A 15070-nucleotide genomic window follows, 5' to 3' on the forward strand; every position below is an offset into this window, starting at 1 on the left:
GTCCTAAACAGGCTGTTTTTCCTGCTGTGCCTTTGTGACTTGTGAATGGTACATTTTGAAAATTAGCAAGATACAACTACAGTTCTATGCACAAGTTTGTGCACCCCTGGTCAAATGACATGTTTTGTTGATTTTCTAAGTCAAAATAAGTTAACACATCCTCTACAGAACAAACCTCTACATATTTTAATGTGCGATTACTGTTCATGTGCTGAATTGAACGTATTGAAAAAAAAAACAAAAATTGGGGCCTGTGCAAAAGTGAGAGCACATTTTATATTTCATGGTTTATTTTTTCCAATATGTTCACTTATTTTCAGTTAGGAAATCAACAAAATGCATCATTTTACCAATTTTTTTGCATACGACTGTTTTTTCTTCTTCCTTTTCTTATCATATATCTCTCAGAGGTGCCAATTTACTGCTGGAAGAAAAGAACTGTCATACCAGCAATGTGTTTGCTCACTCATTTTTTTCCTATTATTAGTAATTATTATTTGCTCAATTATTAAACTACATTTTGGACTTCAAGTGTACCAAAATGACCTGTCTCAAAATATAATAAAATAATTGGCCGAAAAACAAGAGCACAATTACAGGCAAAAAAACACGACAAAGTGAAAATGAAATGTTTTGCTGATGCTTGTTAGCATGAAGCAGATACACTCACAGCTAATTAGCTAGCATTTAGCATCGGTTCTGTGTGCTTTTTCCATAATGAACATCACAAGAATAATCTGATGAAATATTCAGAGTTTCTCTTTTACAAGGTTGTAAACACTGAAATATGATAATTAACATAGGCTGCTATTGACTAACACTCGCCTCCAGTCTCACCTTTCAGGCGTGATGAAACTACGGTGCAATGCCGCTTTATCAGGTATTTACGTATAGAATTTGTGTAGTTTAAATCTTTCATAGTGGAAAATAATTGTAATCTGAAGGCCTAGTTCTTTTATTTCTCTCTTTTTTTGGGATGGTACTGTGCTGCTTTGATGTCAATCTTAAGGCCTGCACGCTGAGTGGGGTTTTGAAGATGTTGAGGTCCAAAATTTGAAAACAAAGCCACTTTTCCTTCGCATCTATCAAGACAACACAATCATAGCAAAGCAATAAAGCGGTATTGACTCATCTTAACCCCTTAACATCCCAGGCTTATTACATACAAAGGCTTATTATTCATCAACTACAGGGACTTTAGTGCAAACTTGTTGAGCCACTCTTAGCTTATAGAAGTGTGTAATAAACCTTTGGTCCTGCCTGTTAGGGGGTTGACCTTGATACATGTCTGAATATTGGTTCTGTTCATCCACACTCATTGCGGGGCGGAGGGTGGGGGGGGTCTGTTCTCTTCTTGGCCTTTGAATGAAGTCATGACAAAAAAAGCAGCTGGAGCAAAAATAATGTTCATATAAAAAGAAGACCAAAAGAAATGGTGGGCAGTCAGAGGGGACCCTTAAAGGTGTACTTTAGGTTGCTAGAGACAGATGACCGTATCCCCAGCCCCCCACTCCCAATTCTAAGCATGCACATGTGCTAGCTACTCTGGGGCAGATTTTAATGAGTTAAAGGAAACAAAGCTCCGACTGTATCGCCGACGAGACTTTATGCAATAGAGAACCATGTCCAAAAATGAGATTTTCTCACACTTTCTCACTGACCTCATGCGACGGTGTGGACATCAGCATGCAGATAGAGCTTTCAGAGAAGTGATCAAAGCCGGGGAGGATAAGATGAGGACGCCAGGCTGCACGGCGCTGCTTTTGTTGAGTGCTCTTTGTGTGAGTCTATTACTAATCTGGCTTTCCTTTATAATCATGTAGACAGTCTGTCTAGGAGAGTTAAAAAAAGAACCAGACATGTTCTTTATTTACTGCATGTAGCAGTTCTAGTACATTCAGACTGTAGTGTCGCGTATCTTGTATTTTCTTTGATACACCAAAAATATGCTTTGAATTTACTTGGTGCCACATAAATGAAATACATTCCATACACAAAATAACTCCCTTTCAGTTTGGTTTTTGCCAGTAATTGTTAAGAGTTAATATGTTTCATTCATGCAGGGCTGATGTATAGCTTTTCAGTGTTAAGTCTGAGGGATGTGGTCCTGTGAGAGAGAATCTGGCTTGAGTATTTTTTTAATGATCTGATTTAATGTCTACTGAAGACCTGTCATGTTTCTTTTTGTACTTCAGACTGTCACTGTCAAGATAAGTTATCCAGTGCACATCCCTTCCATCGGAGAATATGCTGTACAGTGCGGATCGTTATGTAGTGTATACGTTCACATAGAACCTCAGAAAGAGCTGTTTGAGAACATCTGTACTGAGCAGCTAGTTTATTATGGTCAGTGTCCCAGAAATACTGTTGTGCCAAAAAAAGAGGGATGCATGATAATATCAGAATGATATCAATATCTGAAAAAATTGCTTTAAAAATTATCATCAGACAGATATTCAAATTTGACCAACGTTCCAAATCAATATTTGGCCTGTCACAATTACTACATTACAAAATATTACAGTACTATTACAATAGATTTTTTCTCCCAACTCTAATATCTGGTCAATGGTGTTCCTGTGTCAGTCCTTTTCCATTGATAGATGGGGTAGAGAGGTGACATTGTGAGTTATCTTGATGGGTTATATTGCGCAACAACAGTGAAGCCTACAGTCAGTAACTGTAAACCTATAAAATACGCTTAAATGGTAGGTGTTTCTGATAAAACGGCCAATGGCTGCAGTTACAAGATAGGCTTATCTAATAAACTGGTAACTCAGTGTATATTTTTGGTGTGTAATTGAGCTGTTTTTATGATGTTGAGCAGGCTGTATTAAACTTTTCCCATCCATGTTGCTCTCCCAGAGCAATCTCATATTTAGCCCAACATTTGTGGTTATTGAACAGTGAATAACAGCAAGTCTGTTTTCTGTTTACCTCCCCAGAGGTATCCGTGTCCTTCGAGAAGGGTTCGTCGGTGACCTACACCTTCCAGGAGCCATTCTCCGTCATGCAGAACAGGACAGCTCAGGTTTCCTCTGCATCCTCCGCGTACAGCAAGTCCAGGGACAACATGGCCCTCAGTTTCCTTACAACACAGAGTCCCGCAATGCTCCTCACCATCAACACTTTCTCCCAGCAGTACGTGGCTGTCATCTTGGCCCGTAACGGTAAGGGTACATCTGAGAGCATCAGGCTGCTGAAAAGACAACTATACCATTTTAATAAGCGCAATAATTTACCATTGATTTTATCACAAAGTTTTATGGTAACTGTAGTATATGCAAGACAAGACAAATGGGATTGCGGCATTATTATATTCACCCCAAAAACTGCACAGCAAGATTGAAATGATTAACCAATCAAATATTCATAACTCCCATATTGATAGTCTCTTTCACTAATTAGACTGAAGGCACAAGGCCATTGGCTTATGCTGGAGACTCCAGTATAGTCATTAAGTATTCCAAATGTCAGCTTGAACAGTCATGCAGTTAAAAGAGTTTCTCAGTAAATGAGCGTAGCTGCACAGTTGGACCCATCAAATGTGATTTATGTTGCATTCAAGTGCCCTTCGGAAGCTTGCATTTTCCATTTTGCGTAGAGCCAAGTGTCCATTTGCTTTGTGGTAAAAGCATTTTATGCTTGTTTTTATTCTTTTCCCAACATATAAATATAAATCTAACATAATAGACACTGCCCTTTTTTGCTGATGCTTAATTGCTCAGTGCTGAAAGAGGTTAAGACACATTTATTACAGAAATACCATGTTGAGCTATGCTTGCAGGGTGCAAGGAGATGGGAGACAGCACTCTCTTCCCATTGCTGGGTCATGGTCTGTTTTCCTCAGCACAACAAATGATACATTAGGTTTCAAGACATGAAAAAGCATAGATAAAAGAGCTCACATAAAATCAGCAGGCCTGCTGCAGCAAATAGTCTCAATCATTATCCAAAGTTTGGCGGATCTAGTCGTGAATTCCCCCAAGAGAAAGAACAGCGTGAGAAAATGCCTGTAGTCAGCAGGGAAAAGAGATGAAAAGAGGGATGATGGGCTTATGGGCAGCAAATGAGTTTCTGTAAGTTAGCATAGCCTTAAATTACCATACATGTTTGATGATTGTAGGTTGGAAATTGCTAGCAGAAATTTGAAAAGCAAAACAAAACCAAAGCAATGAATGTAAACAGAGATGAAAAGCAATGCACGTAGAAAATAAGATGAACTAAATGTGAGAAATACATCTGAAAGGATAAATAGACATTTTGGGACGATTGCTAATCAGTTACCTAAAAAGGTCTTGAGCTCTCATGGCACCCCTGTCCTTTTAAGCTCAAGACAGCAACAAAATGCAAAAGTAACTTGTGACGTTACTGAAAACTAAAATCACAGAATGGGAACGCTGCCTCTTAGCATTGGTGTCATCATTTATTTAAAGAAGTCATCAAAAGCATTTTATAAGAATTGTCTGGCTTCAAACTCCAAATTGTGGTTTGAAAGCCCTGAGAGCAATTAAGAAGATCAATAAGTCCACTTAATTATATTTATTTAACTCAGGGTGCTGCAATTGAATTACTAAGTGCACCAGTGGTATTGATTCCCTGTCAGATGTTTTGTGCTGATATTCTTGAATTACACACGTTCTTCCTATCATAAAACTGCTGTCATCAAAAAAAGGTACTAAGCTTTATAAACACACACACACACACACACCCTTCAGTACTTCGTATTTCTGTCTCATGAGGGGCTGCCAATTTATTTCCTTAATTAGTTTATGCTTGTAGTCACTGGGTCTTGAATGAGTGTGCCATTAACCATCAGTGTTGGTCATTTCAATTGTGAGATTCTTGCGCTTATGGGTTTCCTCTGTTGATTTTGTCTTTGGCGAGATGTTGAAACAAGCTGGCTAATCAGAATTAGGTCACATCCTGCCTCTTCGGTTGTGCCTGACGGACTACCTGCGTGCAAGACAGCCAGTATTTTCAGTGATGTGACTAAAACCACCAATTAAATGTGGTAAAATCACTGTAACACCGGTTTAGTACTTGTGTCTGCTTTTCAAAAGACAGATCCACAATTTCAAGTGAAACTGTTTCAGAGAGTAGCTTGTTGACAGAGCTGTAGCTGGATGTCGGAGATGCTGCCTGGCAGAGTGTTCAAGTAAAGGAAAGGAATAAACCACTTAACTGTAAAATATTTCTTCATTTTTGCAGGGGTATTTGCACCTCATGGATAGCATAAAACAGTACAAATCTACAATCTCTCGGCTGCTTCACTTGCTTGAGGCTGCTAGCCTGAAGCTTCATACTATGTTCTCTTGCTCTTAACAGTTGGGATTTTACTTTGATAGTGCCCTAAAGACAGCCATCAGATGTGGAATTCAAATGAGTATCAACAGCGTTAGTATTAAGTTTAGGTTTTGAGTTGAAGTTAAAAAAAAAAAAGGTTTAGCAAAAAATCAGATGTACACATTTTTCCACTTACCCCAGACGTTATCAACCAGCCAAGGCATGTTCGGTTTCCGTATTTTGCTTTTTTAGTTTGGCGCTGCAGCTACAAGGCTAATGTTGCTTTCACCACAAGTCAATAGGCACCCAGATCAGGGAGGGGCATGGGCTGGCCATGTAAAGATCCGGGGCTCAGCCCAGTTCATTGTTGAATTCTTTTTTTATAGTATTTTCCCACTATTTGTTTTTTTAAATTAACCTGTAAGATATGCAGTTGCTGCTTTTTTATTTAAAATAAGGATGTACACATGAATGCAATGTGCAGTGATTCAGCATTGCTGACTGGCATGTCTTATCAACAAAATCATAAAAAGGAAACAGAAAAGAAGAGTGAAAACACTTTAAACCCAATAATGAAATTGTTAAGTCCTCTGCACATTTTCATCTCTCTCCACATCACCCATCTCTTCTACACATCTCCCCTTAAATGTCCTGCTAACACAGAAACGTTATCTGCAGGTTTGTTTTTATATATTTTTAAAGCTAAATAGTCATTTAGTGAAATTGTTTTTGCTTAAAACTAAACAGGAAACCGAATTTTAAAGATGATAGATCACATTAAACCGCAGTATTCCATCTTAGTTATTTTGCGAGTCTACTGAAAATCAGTTTTTATAGGTCTACAGCTTGATAGGCCCAACAAATTGTCAGGCTGGGGGTTGAGGGTTGGACTGGTTTTTAAATGAGTGATTTTTTTATGTGTACTGTAAAAACTAATTTGGAGTTTTAACTTTAAAAAATGTAGTAATCTGGTTGCATTAACATTTTATTTTATTATTTACCTTTTTTTCTATATGTTATTTGCTTATTTTAGGTCATTTACAATTTAGGTCAAGTACAATTATCTCACAATACTGATAGATAATTTTGCTGGTTTCAAGCACATTTCTCAAAACAAGCAAAATGATCTGCCCATATAGTGAGATAATTTTACTTAATAAAATTACATAAAACATGTAAAAATGTTTAGAAATAATGAAAACAATCTGAAATTATGCTTACAACAATCTAAACAGGAGAAATATTAGATTTATTGACTATATTTAAGATAAGTCACCATTTTTTCCAGTGATGAACTTAAAATTTTAAAACAATCAGTTGACTTAGAAAAGTAACTTTAATATTATAGGTTTACAGTATAGTAGATTTGTTTGAGGCTGGTTAAAAAATATTTGGGGCTATATCTCTGGCAGCTAAGGCCAGGCGGCAACACTGTGTAGCTGAACCCTGTTGATTTCTGTTTCTGTTGCTAGTTAAATACAAGATGAGCATCTCCAAAGTGTCAGTAGTCCAGTGAACTCTCAAGTGTTACCGGAGTTTACAGTGTTCTATCGCTGAAGACAGTGGGATTCTACAGCAAAGGAAGTGGAAAAGGGAACTGGGGTGGTTTGAAGCCCTGAACTGTACTCTGCAAGCTCTAGAACCGACTAAGAAGATCAATAAATCGTCTTTGTCAAGTCTACTTATTTACTTTTACTTAGCAGCACTTACTGAGTGCAGCAGTGGCATCATGTTGCCATGCCATCTACACCTATAACCTCGAACTCTGTAGCCAAGAGGAAATCTTTTGCTGTTTGTAGTTTTTCAAGTAAAGCTTCATCTTTTTAGGCTTTTTATCATACAAATAGCATAAAACAGCACATAAACACATTTATGCAAGCACAGAGCTGATGGACACCGCTTCAGTACCCCTGAAGTCACAGCTCTTTTGTGCTAAATCCAATCACTTGGCTGATTCACGCCTTTGTAAATATTGAAGGATCATGCAGGAGAACGCTATCCCCTTGTAATCCTCGGCACACAAGCTCAGTCAGGCAGTCTCTCGAACGCATCGCAATGCGCTTTTTTAAGGCTAAGAGGGAATTTCAAAATTGACCCCGCTCCACTTGATAATACAAAGCCCTTTTGTCTCTCAGCTCCTACACGGCGTACGCGTGTGGGAGGGACACCTAAGTGCATATTGACACATTCAGCACCAGGCAAAGAGCTACAGGCTGCGATGGAATTAATATTTATAAATCTTTTAGAAGGGCTGCTAGAATCTCGATCGAAAAGGCTATATATACATATAAACGCCTTGTCTCATCACCTTATGCAATCCTCTCCCAGGCCGCCCTGCAGAGTTCTTGTAAAACACCTTTGGATATGTTATCATAATTAAGAAAACCCAGATGACTTCTGATTTCAGCCTTCTAGGGAGAAACAGTGGTTTTCAAAGCCATGCATCACTGATTTTTTGGGATATTCACATTAGCGATTCTTGTAGCATCATCATATATCATCAGGAAATCTCAACAAAGGTTGTTCTTTTTGATACAAAAAATATAAAATAAGAAGATCTATTGATTACATTTCATTCCTCCATTATGGAAAGTGTTCTTACATCATCTACTATAGTTTGGTATGGAAATGTATTTATCTAAACTCATAAAAAAATTGCAGAGGGTTGTTCTTCTCTGGTGTATATCACTATAGTCTGTCCATAATATTCCCAGCCCTTGTAAGAACACACAGATCAAATTACTGTCTAATCTTCCATAATTCCCCAATACTAAATGCTGTATATTGTATACTGTGTGCTGTATATGTATTACATAATATGTTTATGTGTATTGTGCTACAACAGAGATGAATTGACGCACTGAACACAATTACCACAGACATGTCACGTGGCAATAAAAGAATCAGTCATTTTCACATCTGTCACCAACATCATCGGGCATTATAAGAGTTTTTGTAGGGAAATTTGTGGCTGAAAGTGAATGAAACCCAGCAGATAGCACCGTAACTGATGATGTTTGCACCATTTATAGCTTTAATTGGTCACTAAAACTATTCCATTAAACAAATATTCTAGTATTTTTCAACCCAATCCCTATCTACCACATCTGGAGCATACAATTGATTATCAAAAACATTTCAATGCAATCTATGCTTAGTTAAGAACCAAACGCACATTGACTCAAAGTAATCTTACAATAGTAGCCTTTGACCAGTTGCTGAATTCTGTTTGGAAATGAATACTTAAATTATAATTAAGCGATATTTAAATGCATAAACATTTGTGTATAATAAATAATGTATTACATTCACTTTACATTCTGTATCAAGGTTCAAATCTCAACTTCTGACATTTGCTGTTTGTTTCAATGTAAAGAAATGGCAAAAACATAGCAACAATTGTGGTTGTACAATAAAAAGGTGATGCTATGAATGGGGTGCCATATGTATACCCTTCATATATGTACGCAAAGTTCAAAGACATTTTAAATTGCATGTTTCAGATAAATAAATCAAAACATTAATAAAAAATCTATCTGCAACACCTAGAAAACAGCATTTTGGGCATCCCAGCCCATTTGAACTACACTTACTTTGAAATATAATCGTTAAGGTATTTTAAAAATCTTTTGCATTAATGTGTGAATCCATTACAGGTTCTGAAAATGTATATTTCATTTGTGTCCTTCAACATTCACTCAACCCTGTTGACTAAACACGTTCACCTCTGTGAAATATGTGGAATATTCCACAAGTTACATATTCAACAGAAAGCTGAATTATCCAAATTTCCTGAAGATCCTGAAGGAGAAAAGTTTTCTGATTCAGTTTTTTCTTTATTTTTCAGTGATAGTGTGATATTGACTGACAAGGCTGCTTTGAAAGCTACCCAGTATTGATCAAAAAAACACTTTTTGGGAAAAAAAAGTATTTGCTAATTCTATTACAAAACTCAACATAGCTTATCATGTTTTTTGAATGGTTAAATACATAATTTCTTAGATTTCATTTTGTGAAATGATAAAGTTTTTGGATTATTCATGGCAGATCAATCATGGAATCACTCATAAATAAAATGCATGTTTCTTTCTGTTAAAAGTGAGAACTGATTGGACAAAATATTAGAGATGCGCTGCTGGAGACCTGCTTTGTAATTGTAACACTTTTCTCTGTGAAATATACTTGGACACTTAGGATTTAAAATGCTTTTGATTTCCTCCTTTAGGGAGTCTGCAGATTTGGTACCGGCTCCATAAGGAACGGAGGCCCAGTGTGTTCAGCCCCGTGCCCACCAACCTGGCAGATGGAGAACTTCACCGACTCCGGCTCCACAGAGAGGGAAAAGATGTGTATGTGCAGGTCTGTTAGCTTTATTTGATTGCTTTAATCCACTTCCAGAGTTCTATGTGAGTAGCACGTCTGGTATGGCTCTAATGATCTAAAACAGTGTAGCTACATAGAGCATCTGTTTGAATTGAGTCAGTTGACTGTTTGAATGGACTCATTCTGGTTATTGTAAGTCAGTCGTTCTCATACTGCTCCTTATGGACCCCCATGCTGTCTCGATTTGTGCTCCAATCTAATTTGCAACATCTAGGGATAGAGCAAAAATGTGGACTGTTTGGGAGTCCCTGAGGACCACTGCTGTAAGCATTATGGGTAGGGGTGGGCAATATGATTATATTTTATCATCATCATGATAAATTGTGTCACAATACGCTTTTCTGAGCATATCATGGATATTTTTCAGTACTTAAAGAAACAAAGTACACGTTTCATTACAAAGTGAGCATAAATAGGCCTGTTTAAGTGAAGTTAGTGCAGTGCAGTTTGTAAAACACTGAATAAAGCCATTGTGGTTATTAGAGTTTTTTATATGTGGTGCTACAGGTTCTATTTTGTTTGTTCCAACTTATTAAATCTCTGAAAAACTATACATTACAATGCATATCATGTATGAAAATGTCTTACAGTACTGTGATATAATATTTTTGCAATACTGCCCACTCACTTTCAGTGTTTTCAAAGAAATCTGCAGCCACACCTTCAAAGTTCAGTCTTAGAAGTTGCATTTTCTGAAGATCTGAAGCAAGAGTGGAGGTTGATTTTCTCCTCTCTGTCAAAGATGAAAGCTTAAAGTGCTGTTTATGTGATGGGGACAGTTTTGATGGTCAGCCAGGTCTTCCAGGTGGTTGTTAGGAGTCCCATTTTCTCTGTAGCTTTTAATCATTTCTTTTAACTTTAGTTTCCACTTATTTTCCTTCAACTTTCGCCTTCCTTATGCATGTGGATTATGTCTGATCTCCTGAGAAAATATATCTTTAAAAATCACTGGAAATAAATGATAGGTGCACTTTCACACAGTAGTGTAATATGTAACATAACATAGAAAAAACAAGGACGTCACTCATTTTTTCTGTTTCTGTTTTTCTGTTTTTTTCTGTCTTTTTTGTGGAAGGTTGATCAAGACAATAAAAAATACTCCCTCTCATACGATACAGAGTTTAACTCAATGAGGTCGCTAACTCTGGGAAAAGTTACAGGTAAGACACTGATGTTATTGATGCAATATCAGCTTAGGAACATTAATTTAATACACTACAATTAAAACACAGCCATGGTTTTTAAATTAGCAAAATAAAATGAAAATAAAAATCTAAAAATCTGTCCCTCTGCTTCTCACTTTTATCCCCAAGCACTCTAAAAAAATCCTCAATGTGCCTTGGAAGTTGCTCTTTGTCATTAAGTGAAGGCCGAATCGATTTTTGAGCACACTGTGCTCTTTTACCACAGAGACGTTAATATTTTATTCAGTAACTCAAGGTGTCTGACTCTTATTCAGGAGATTAAATATTAATTCATATGACAAAACAAGGTTGTGTTCCTGAGAGACTGCAGTGGCTTTGAAAAGAGTGCTTTTGAAAAACATGCAGGCTTTTTGAAAAACAAACATTCTGTCGGTGAAAGGCTTTGCAACCTTTAGCTTTAATGCTGAATTTCTTTTGCTTCCTTTTCTGTCTCTTGAATATTGTAATATATAAAGTCCTTCAACATGTAAGTGGTTATTTTAGCCCAAGTTAGCGTCAGTACATCACAGACATAAGCACTAAAAATGATTGCGGATCATTTTAATATATATATATATATATATTTCTGTTTTCTTAGCAGGAAACGATGCACTAGATGAGGAAGTTGCACAAGCAGGATCCAAAGGGTTCGTCGGCTGCTTTTCATCCGTCCAGTACAATCACATAGCTCCGCTAAAAGCAGCACTGCTCAACCGTGGTAGCTCACTGGTCAGCATACGAGGACATTTGCTGGAATCTAACTGTGGAGCGCTGGCTGATTTATCAACCTCTAAATCCCGCTTAGGTGTGTTCTGACGCAAGCCGTTTATCAAGCAGGTTTTTGGAGATGAAGCTTTGTCATCTGTTTCAAGTGCACCAACTTTGAGTCTGCTTGACAAAACTTCTTTATTAATATTAAACGCGTGGTTAAAATACGAGCTATGATTCACTGATATATCACCTTGTTTTTGTCTCTTCGTTCGGCAGACCATGGGGATGAGGCCACTAAAGAGAACAAGCATCATGAAGATGATACCCAAAGAGACTCAGCAGTAATCGGAGGTGCGTTTTATTACCTTGATCTCCTTTATTGCGCCATTTGTAACAGTCACCGAAGTGTGAAATGAGTAGTAGCTATCTAACCGTGTTGTTTTTTTTTTGGGCGTTTCTGAAATGTGTAATGGCTTTATATTGATTATGTGTTGTGTGCTGATAAGGGAACATGGTAATAAAACACCCCCAGAAGCTATCATGAGGGGTGGGTCTCAGGTGCTTTATTGTTTGTTGCTCAACCAACATAACGCAATTTGCAACTAAGGCTAACACGTTACCCCATTTCAAAAATTTGGATAAAGCTTCTAAAATCTTGTATAATTTCTGGCTGGTGTTTTCAAACAATACAAATTATAGGCTTTGTTTGTTGAAGTGTGGCTGATTAGTTTTTAGAGATTAGCAGCTCAAAGTTAAAGCCAATTAATAATAATACAAATTTGAATCAACTTCGGACCGTCACTGTCAATTATATTAGTAATCGAGTAATGTACCTATATTAGTAATCAAGCAATCTATGGATTACTCAAAATGTGCACACATTTAAATAGTTTGAGCAGCAGTAGAATCAGTGAAAAGATGCTGGCCATGTAGAATATTTCAAGTCATTTATCATCTCTGTTCATGTTGAGTATTAAGAGGAGGTCCACTATATGGCCAAAAGTATATGGATACGTACCCCTCACACCTATATGCTTGTTGGACATCCCATTCCAAAACCATGGGCATTAATGTAAAGGTGCCCCTCTTTGTGGCTATAACAGCCTTCTAGGCTAGACTATTATTTATTTTGTGTGATGCATGTAATACTAATATTTATTTAAGTAATATTTATTTCACTTGCACCCAGTTTGTAACAGCAAACATTTAATTTTACTTAAAATTTCTATTCACACACATACATGCATTGTGAGATCCTTCTGGTGTGGTAAGTGATTTGAGTGCTTAAAGCACCCTCTTGTGGAGAATGTTCAGTCTGCTAAACATGGCTTTATAAACCCTGTATCCTCAGGCTATACCTATGTGAGCTAATCACTAAAGCCCTATTCGAGCTGGATTAGTTGTACCTGGGGAGGTTCTGTAATTTGAGTTATACTGAGTACTGATCTGAGTGATTACTGCTTCCATTATTTTAATCCAGTAGGAATCTGCATTGTCCATAGTTTTTACAAGTCTGCTAAGTAATGGATAACTTTCTATAATTCACCAAACTCAGAGCTTCCTCAGTAATAGTAGTCCTGTTAAAATCGACATCTCAGTAATGTAATAACAATTTTTTTTTATTATTATTTTGCTATTACATTTTTGATGATGACCGAATTACAAGGGGAAGGAACATGAAATACCTCAGAAGTGTGTTTTCTGTTTTGGGCAGCATTTGATAAGTTGAATGAACTTTACTAGCCTAATGCTAGCCTGTATGCCATTTAGCCGTACAGTGTGTTAAAATTCAGCTTTGTAGCATCTGTTGCACAATACTGACGTAAATGTCCACATGACGATGTTTAGATCTGGGCTATTGGGGGTGATATTTGGGAAAATTTCAGAGATCCTTTATCCCGTTAATATGATTTTTTAAGAATGTACATTTTAATTTTATTTAATTTTTAAAATCGAGTAGTTAATTTTAAAGAAGTAATTGAATCAGCTCTAAAAGAATTCCTATATTCTTGGCTTCAGATGGGACTTAAATCTCAGTTGAGATGATGAAAAACACTCTCCTACATACATCTGGTACATAATCAAACATTTAACGTTAATTTCCTCTTTTGGTTTCAGGCGTGGTCACGGCAGTTATCTTCGTAACGCTGTGCGTGGTGGCAGTGATGGCCCATTTCCTGTACCAACACCGGCAGGTCCGGAGAACCGCCAGCATCCAGGAGAAGGACCACAGACACAGCCTTGAAGCTGCCTATAGGGCAGAACTCCACCTAAACAATTCTATGAGGGACAGTATGAAGGAATACTACATCTGATGGACGTGTTAAGCCTGTAGCTGTCGGTTTTTCCTACTTATGTTTAGTGCTTCTGCACATGCGTGGTTGACCTCGTCTAGCAGGGGTTGTGTGGAGGAGATCGTTCTCTACGGAAGCCTGGAGTATATAGGGGTCTACAGATCTAGGTAGGTAGTAGCTAGTAGATGCCCAACCCGTTGGCCCAGCACTGTGGGCCGGGGTTGCGATGTATGGCGATGGTGTTACGGGGAAAGTCCCTGCATTTTCGGACAGTATCCCTCTGAAAGAAGTCTTGAATGGAGAATGACCATGTTATTTTCAGAAGCTCCGTTTATTCATGTTGGGCTTAAAGGGTTCATGCTATGATCTGCAAAAATCAACCCCCACTTCCCCTACTGGACTGGACACAAAGAAAAATGTTGCCTACTTCAAGAGGCAGTTAGCAGTCAGTGAAATCCTGCTTTATTTATTCAAATACAGTACTGTGCAAAAGTCAGAGCCAACACTTGTTTAGTTCATTGCGAGTTAAAAGGTTATTTGTTGCCTTTATTGCAGCTTTCATTGTTTTTGTGAAACTACAGTTCTTTTTTTCAAAGAAATCTGCAGGGATATCCAAAGTTTCAGTCTTAGAAGTTGGTTTCTGCTTCTCTCCATCCAAGTAATCCCAAACACACTCAGTTCCTTTTCTCAGTAAGATCTTCTTCTCACCGTGGAAGGATGGACAGAAACACCTGTGGATTTTTTCAGATCTGAAGCAGCTTGATTTTCTCCTCTCTCTCAAAGATGGAAGCTTTAAGCACTGTTTATCTGATGGGGACAGTTTTGGTGGTCTTCCAGGTGCTGCAAGTGGTTGTTAGGAGTCCCATTTTCTCTGTAGCTTTTAATCATTTTTTGAATCTCTTGAGAAATATCTCCTGAAAAACGGGCAACTCGTACTTAATGGCCATTTTGACTGGAAATTCAATAACTGAAAGTGGGGGTCCTTGACTTTTACACAGTACTGTACTTTTTAAAACATCCTATAAAAGATTATTTGAATGTGGCCATTTCTGCATATGAAAAGAAGGCAGATTATTCATTAAACTTAGCCAGTGTCAACAGTATGTAAACAGCAGCTCACCCTTCTCCTTAGGTTCTGTCTGGTCAGTCAGTGTAGGTCTCGCTCATTAAAACACTGAAAATGATTTAGAAATTTTACCAAGCTTCTAATGG

The 15070-nt window shown here is 37.5% G+C and overlaps 1 protein-coding gene across 1 annotated transcript in view; it reads left to right on the forward strand.

Moving 5' to 3' along the window:
- The window catches only part of cntnap5a (contactin associated protein family member 5a), a 140390-nt gene extending 125914 nt beyond the window's left edge, over positions 1 to 14476 (forward strand). The window contains exons 19-24 of the mRNA XM_036561924.1: positions 2946 to 3170; positions 9512 to 9645; positions 10745 to 10829; positions 11452 to 11658; positions 11841 to 11915; positions 13683 to 14476. Of these exons, the coding sequence (XP_036417817.1) occupies positions 2946 to 3170; positions 9512 to 9645; positions 10745 to 10829; positions 11452 to 11658; positions 11841 to 11915; positions 13683 to 13879 (923 nt within the window). The 3' untranslated portion in view covers positions 13880 to 14476. The remainder of the gene's footprint in view (positions 1 to 2945; positions 3171 to 9511; positions 9646 to 10744; positions 10830 to 11451; positions 11659 to 11840; positions 11916 to 13682) is intronic.
- The last annotated feature ends 594 nt before the right edge of the window (positions 14477 to 15070 follow it).

Source organism: Colossoma macropomum, unplaced genomic scaffold, assembly GCF_904425465.1.
Source record: "Colossoma macropomum unplaced genomic scaffold, Colossoma_macropomum, whole genome shotgun sequence".
Classification (NCBI taxonomy): Eukaryota; Metazoa; Chordata; class Actinopteri; order Characiformes; family Serrasalmidae; genus Colossoma; species Colossoma macropomum.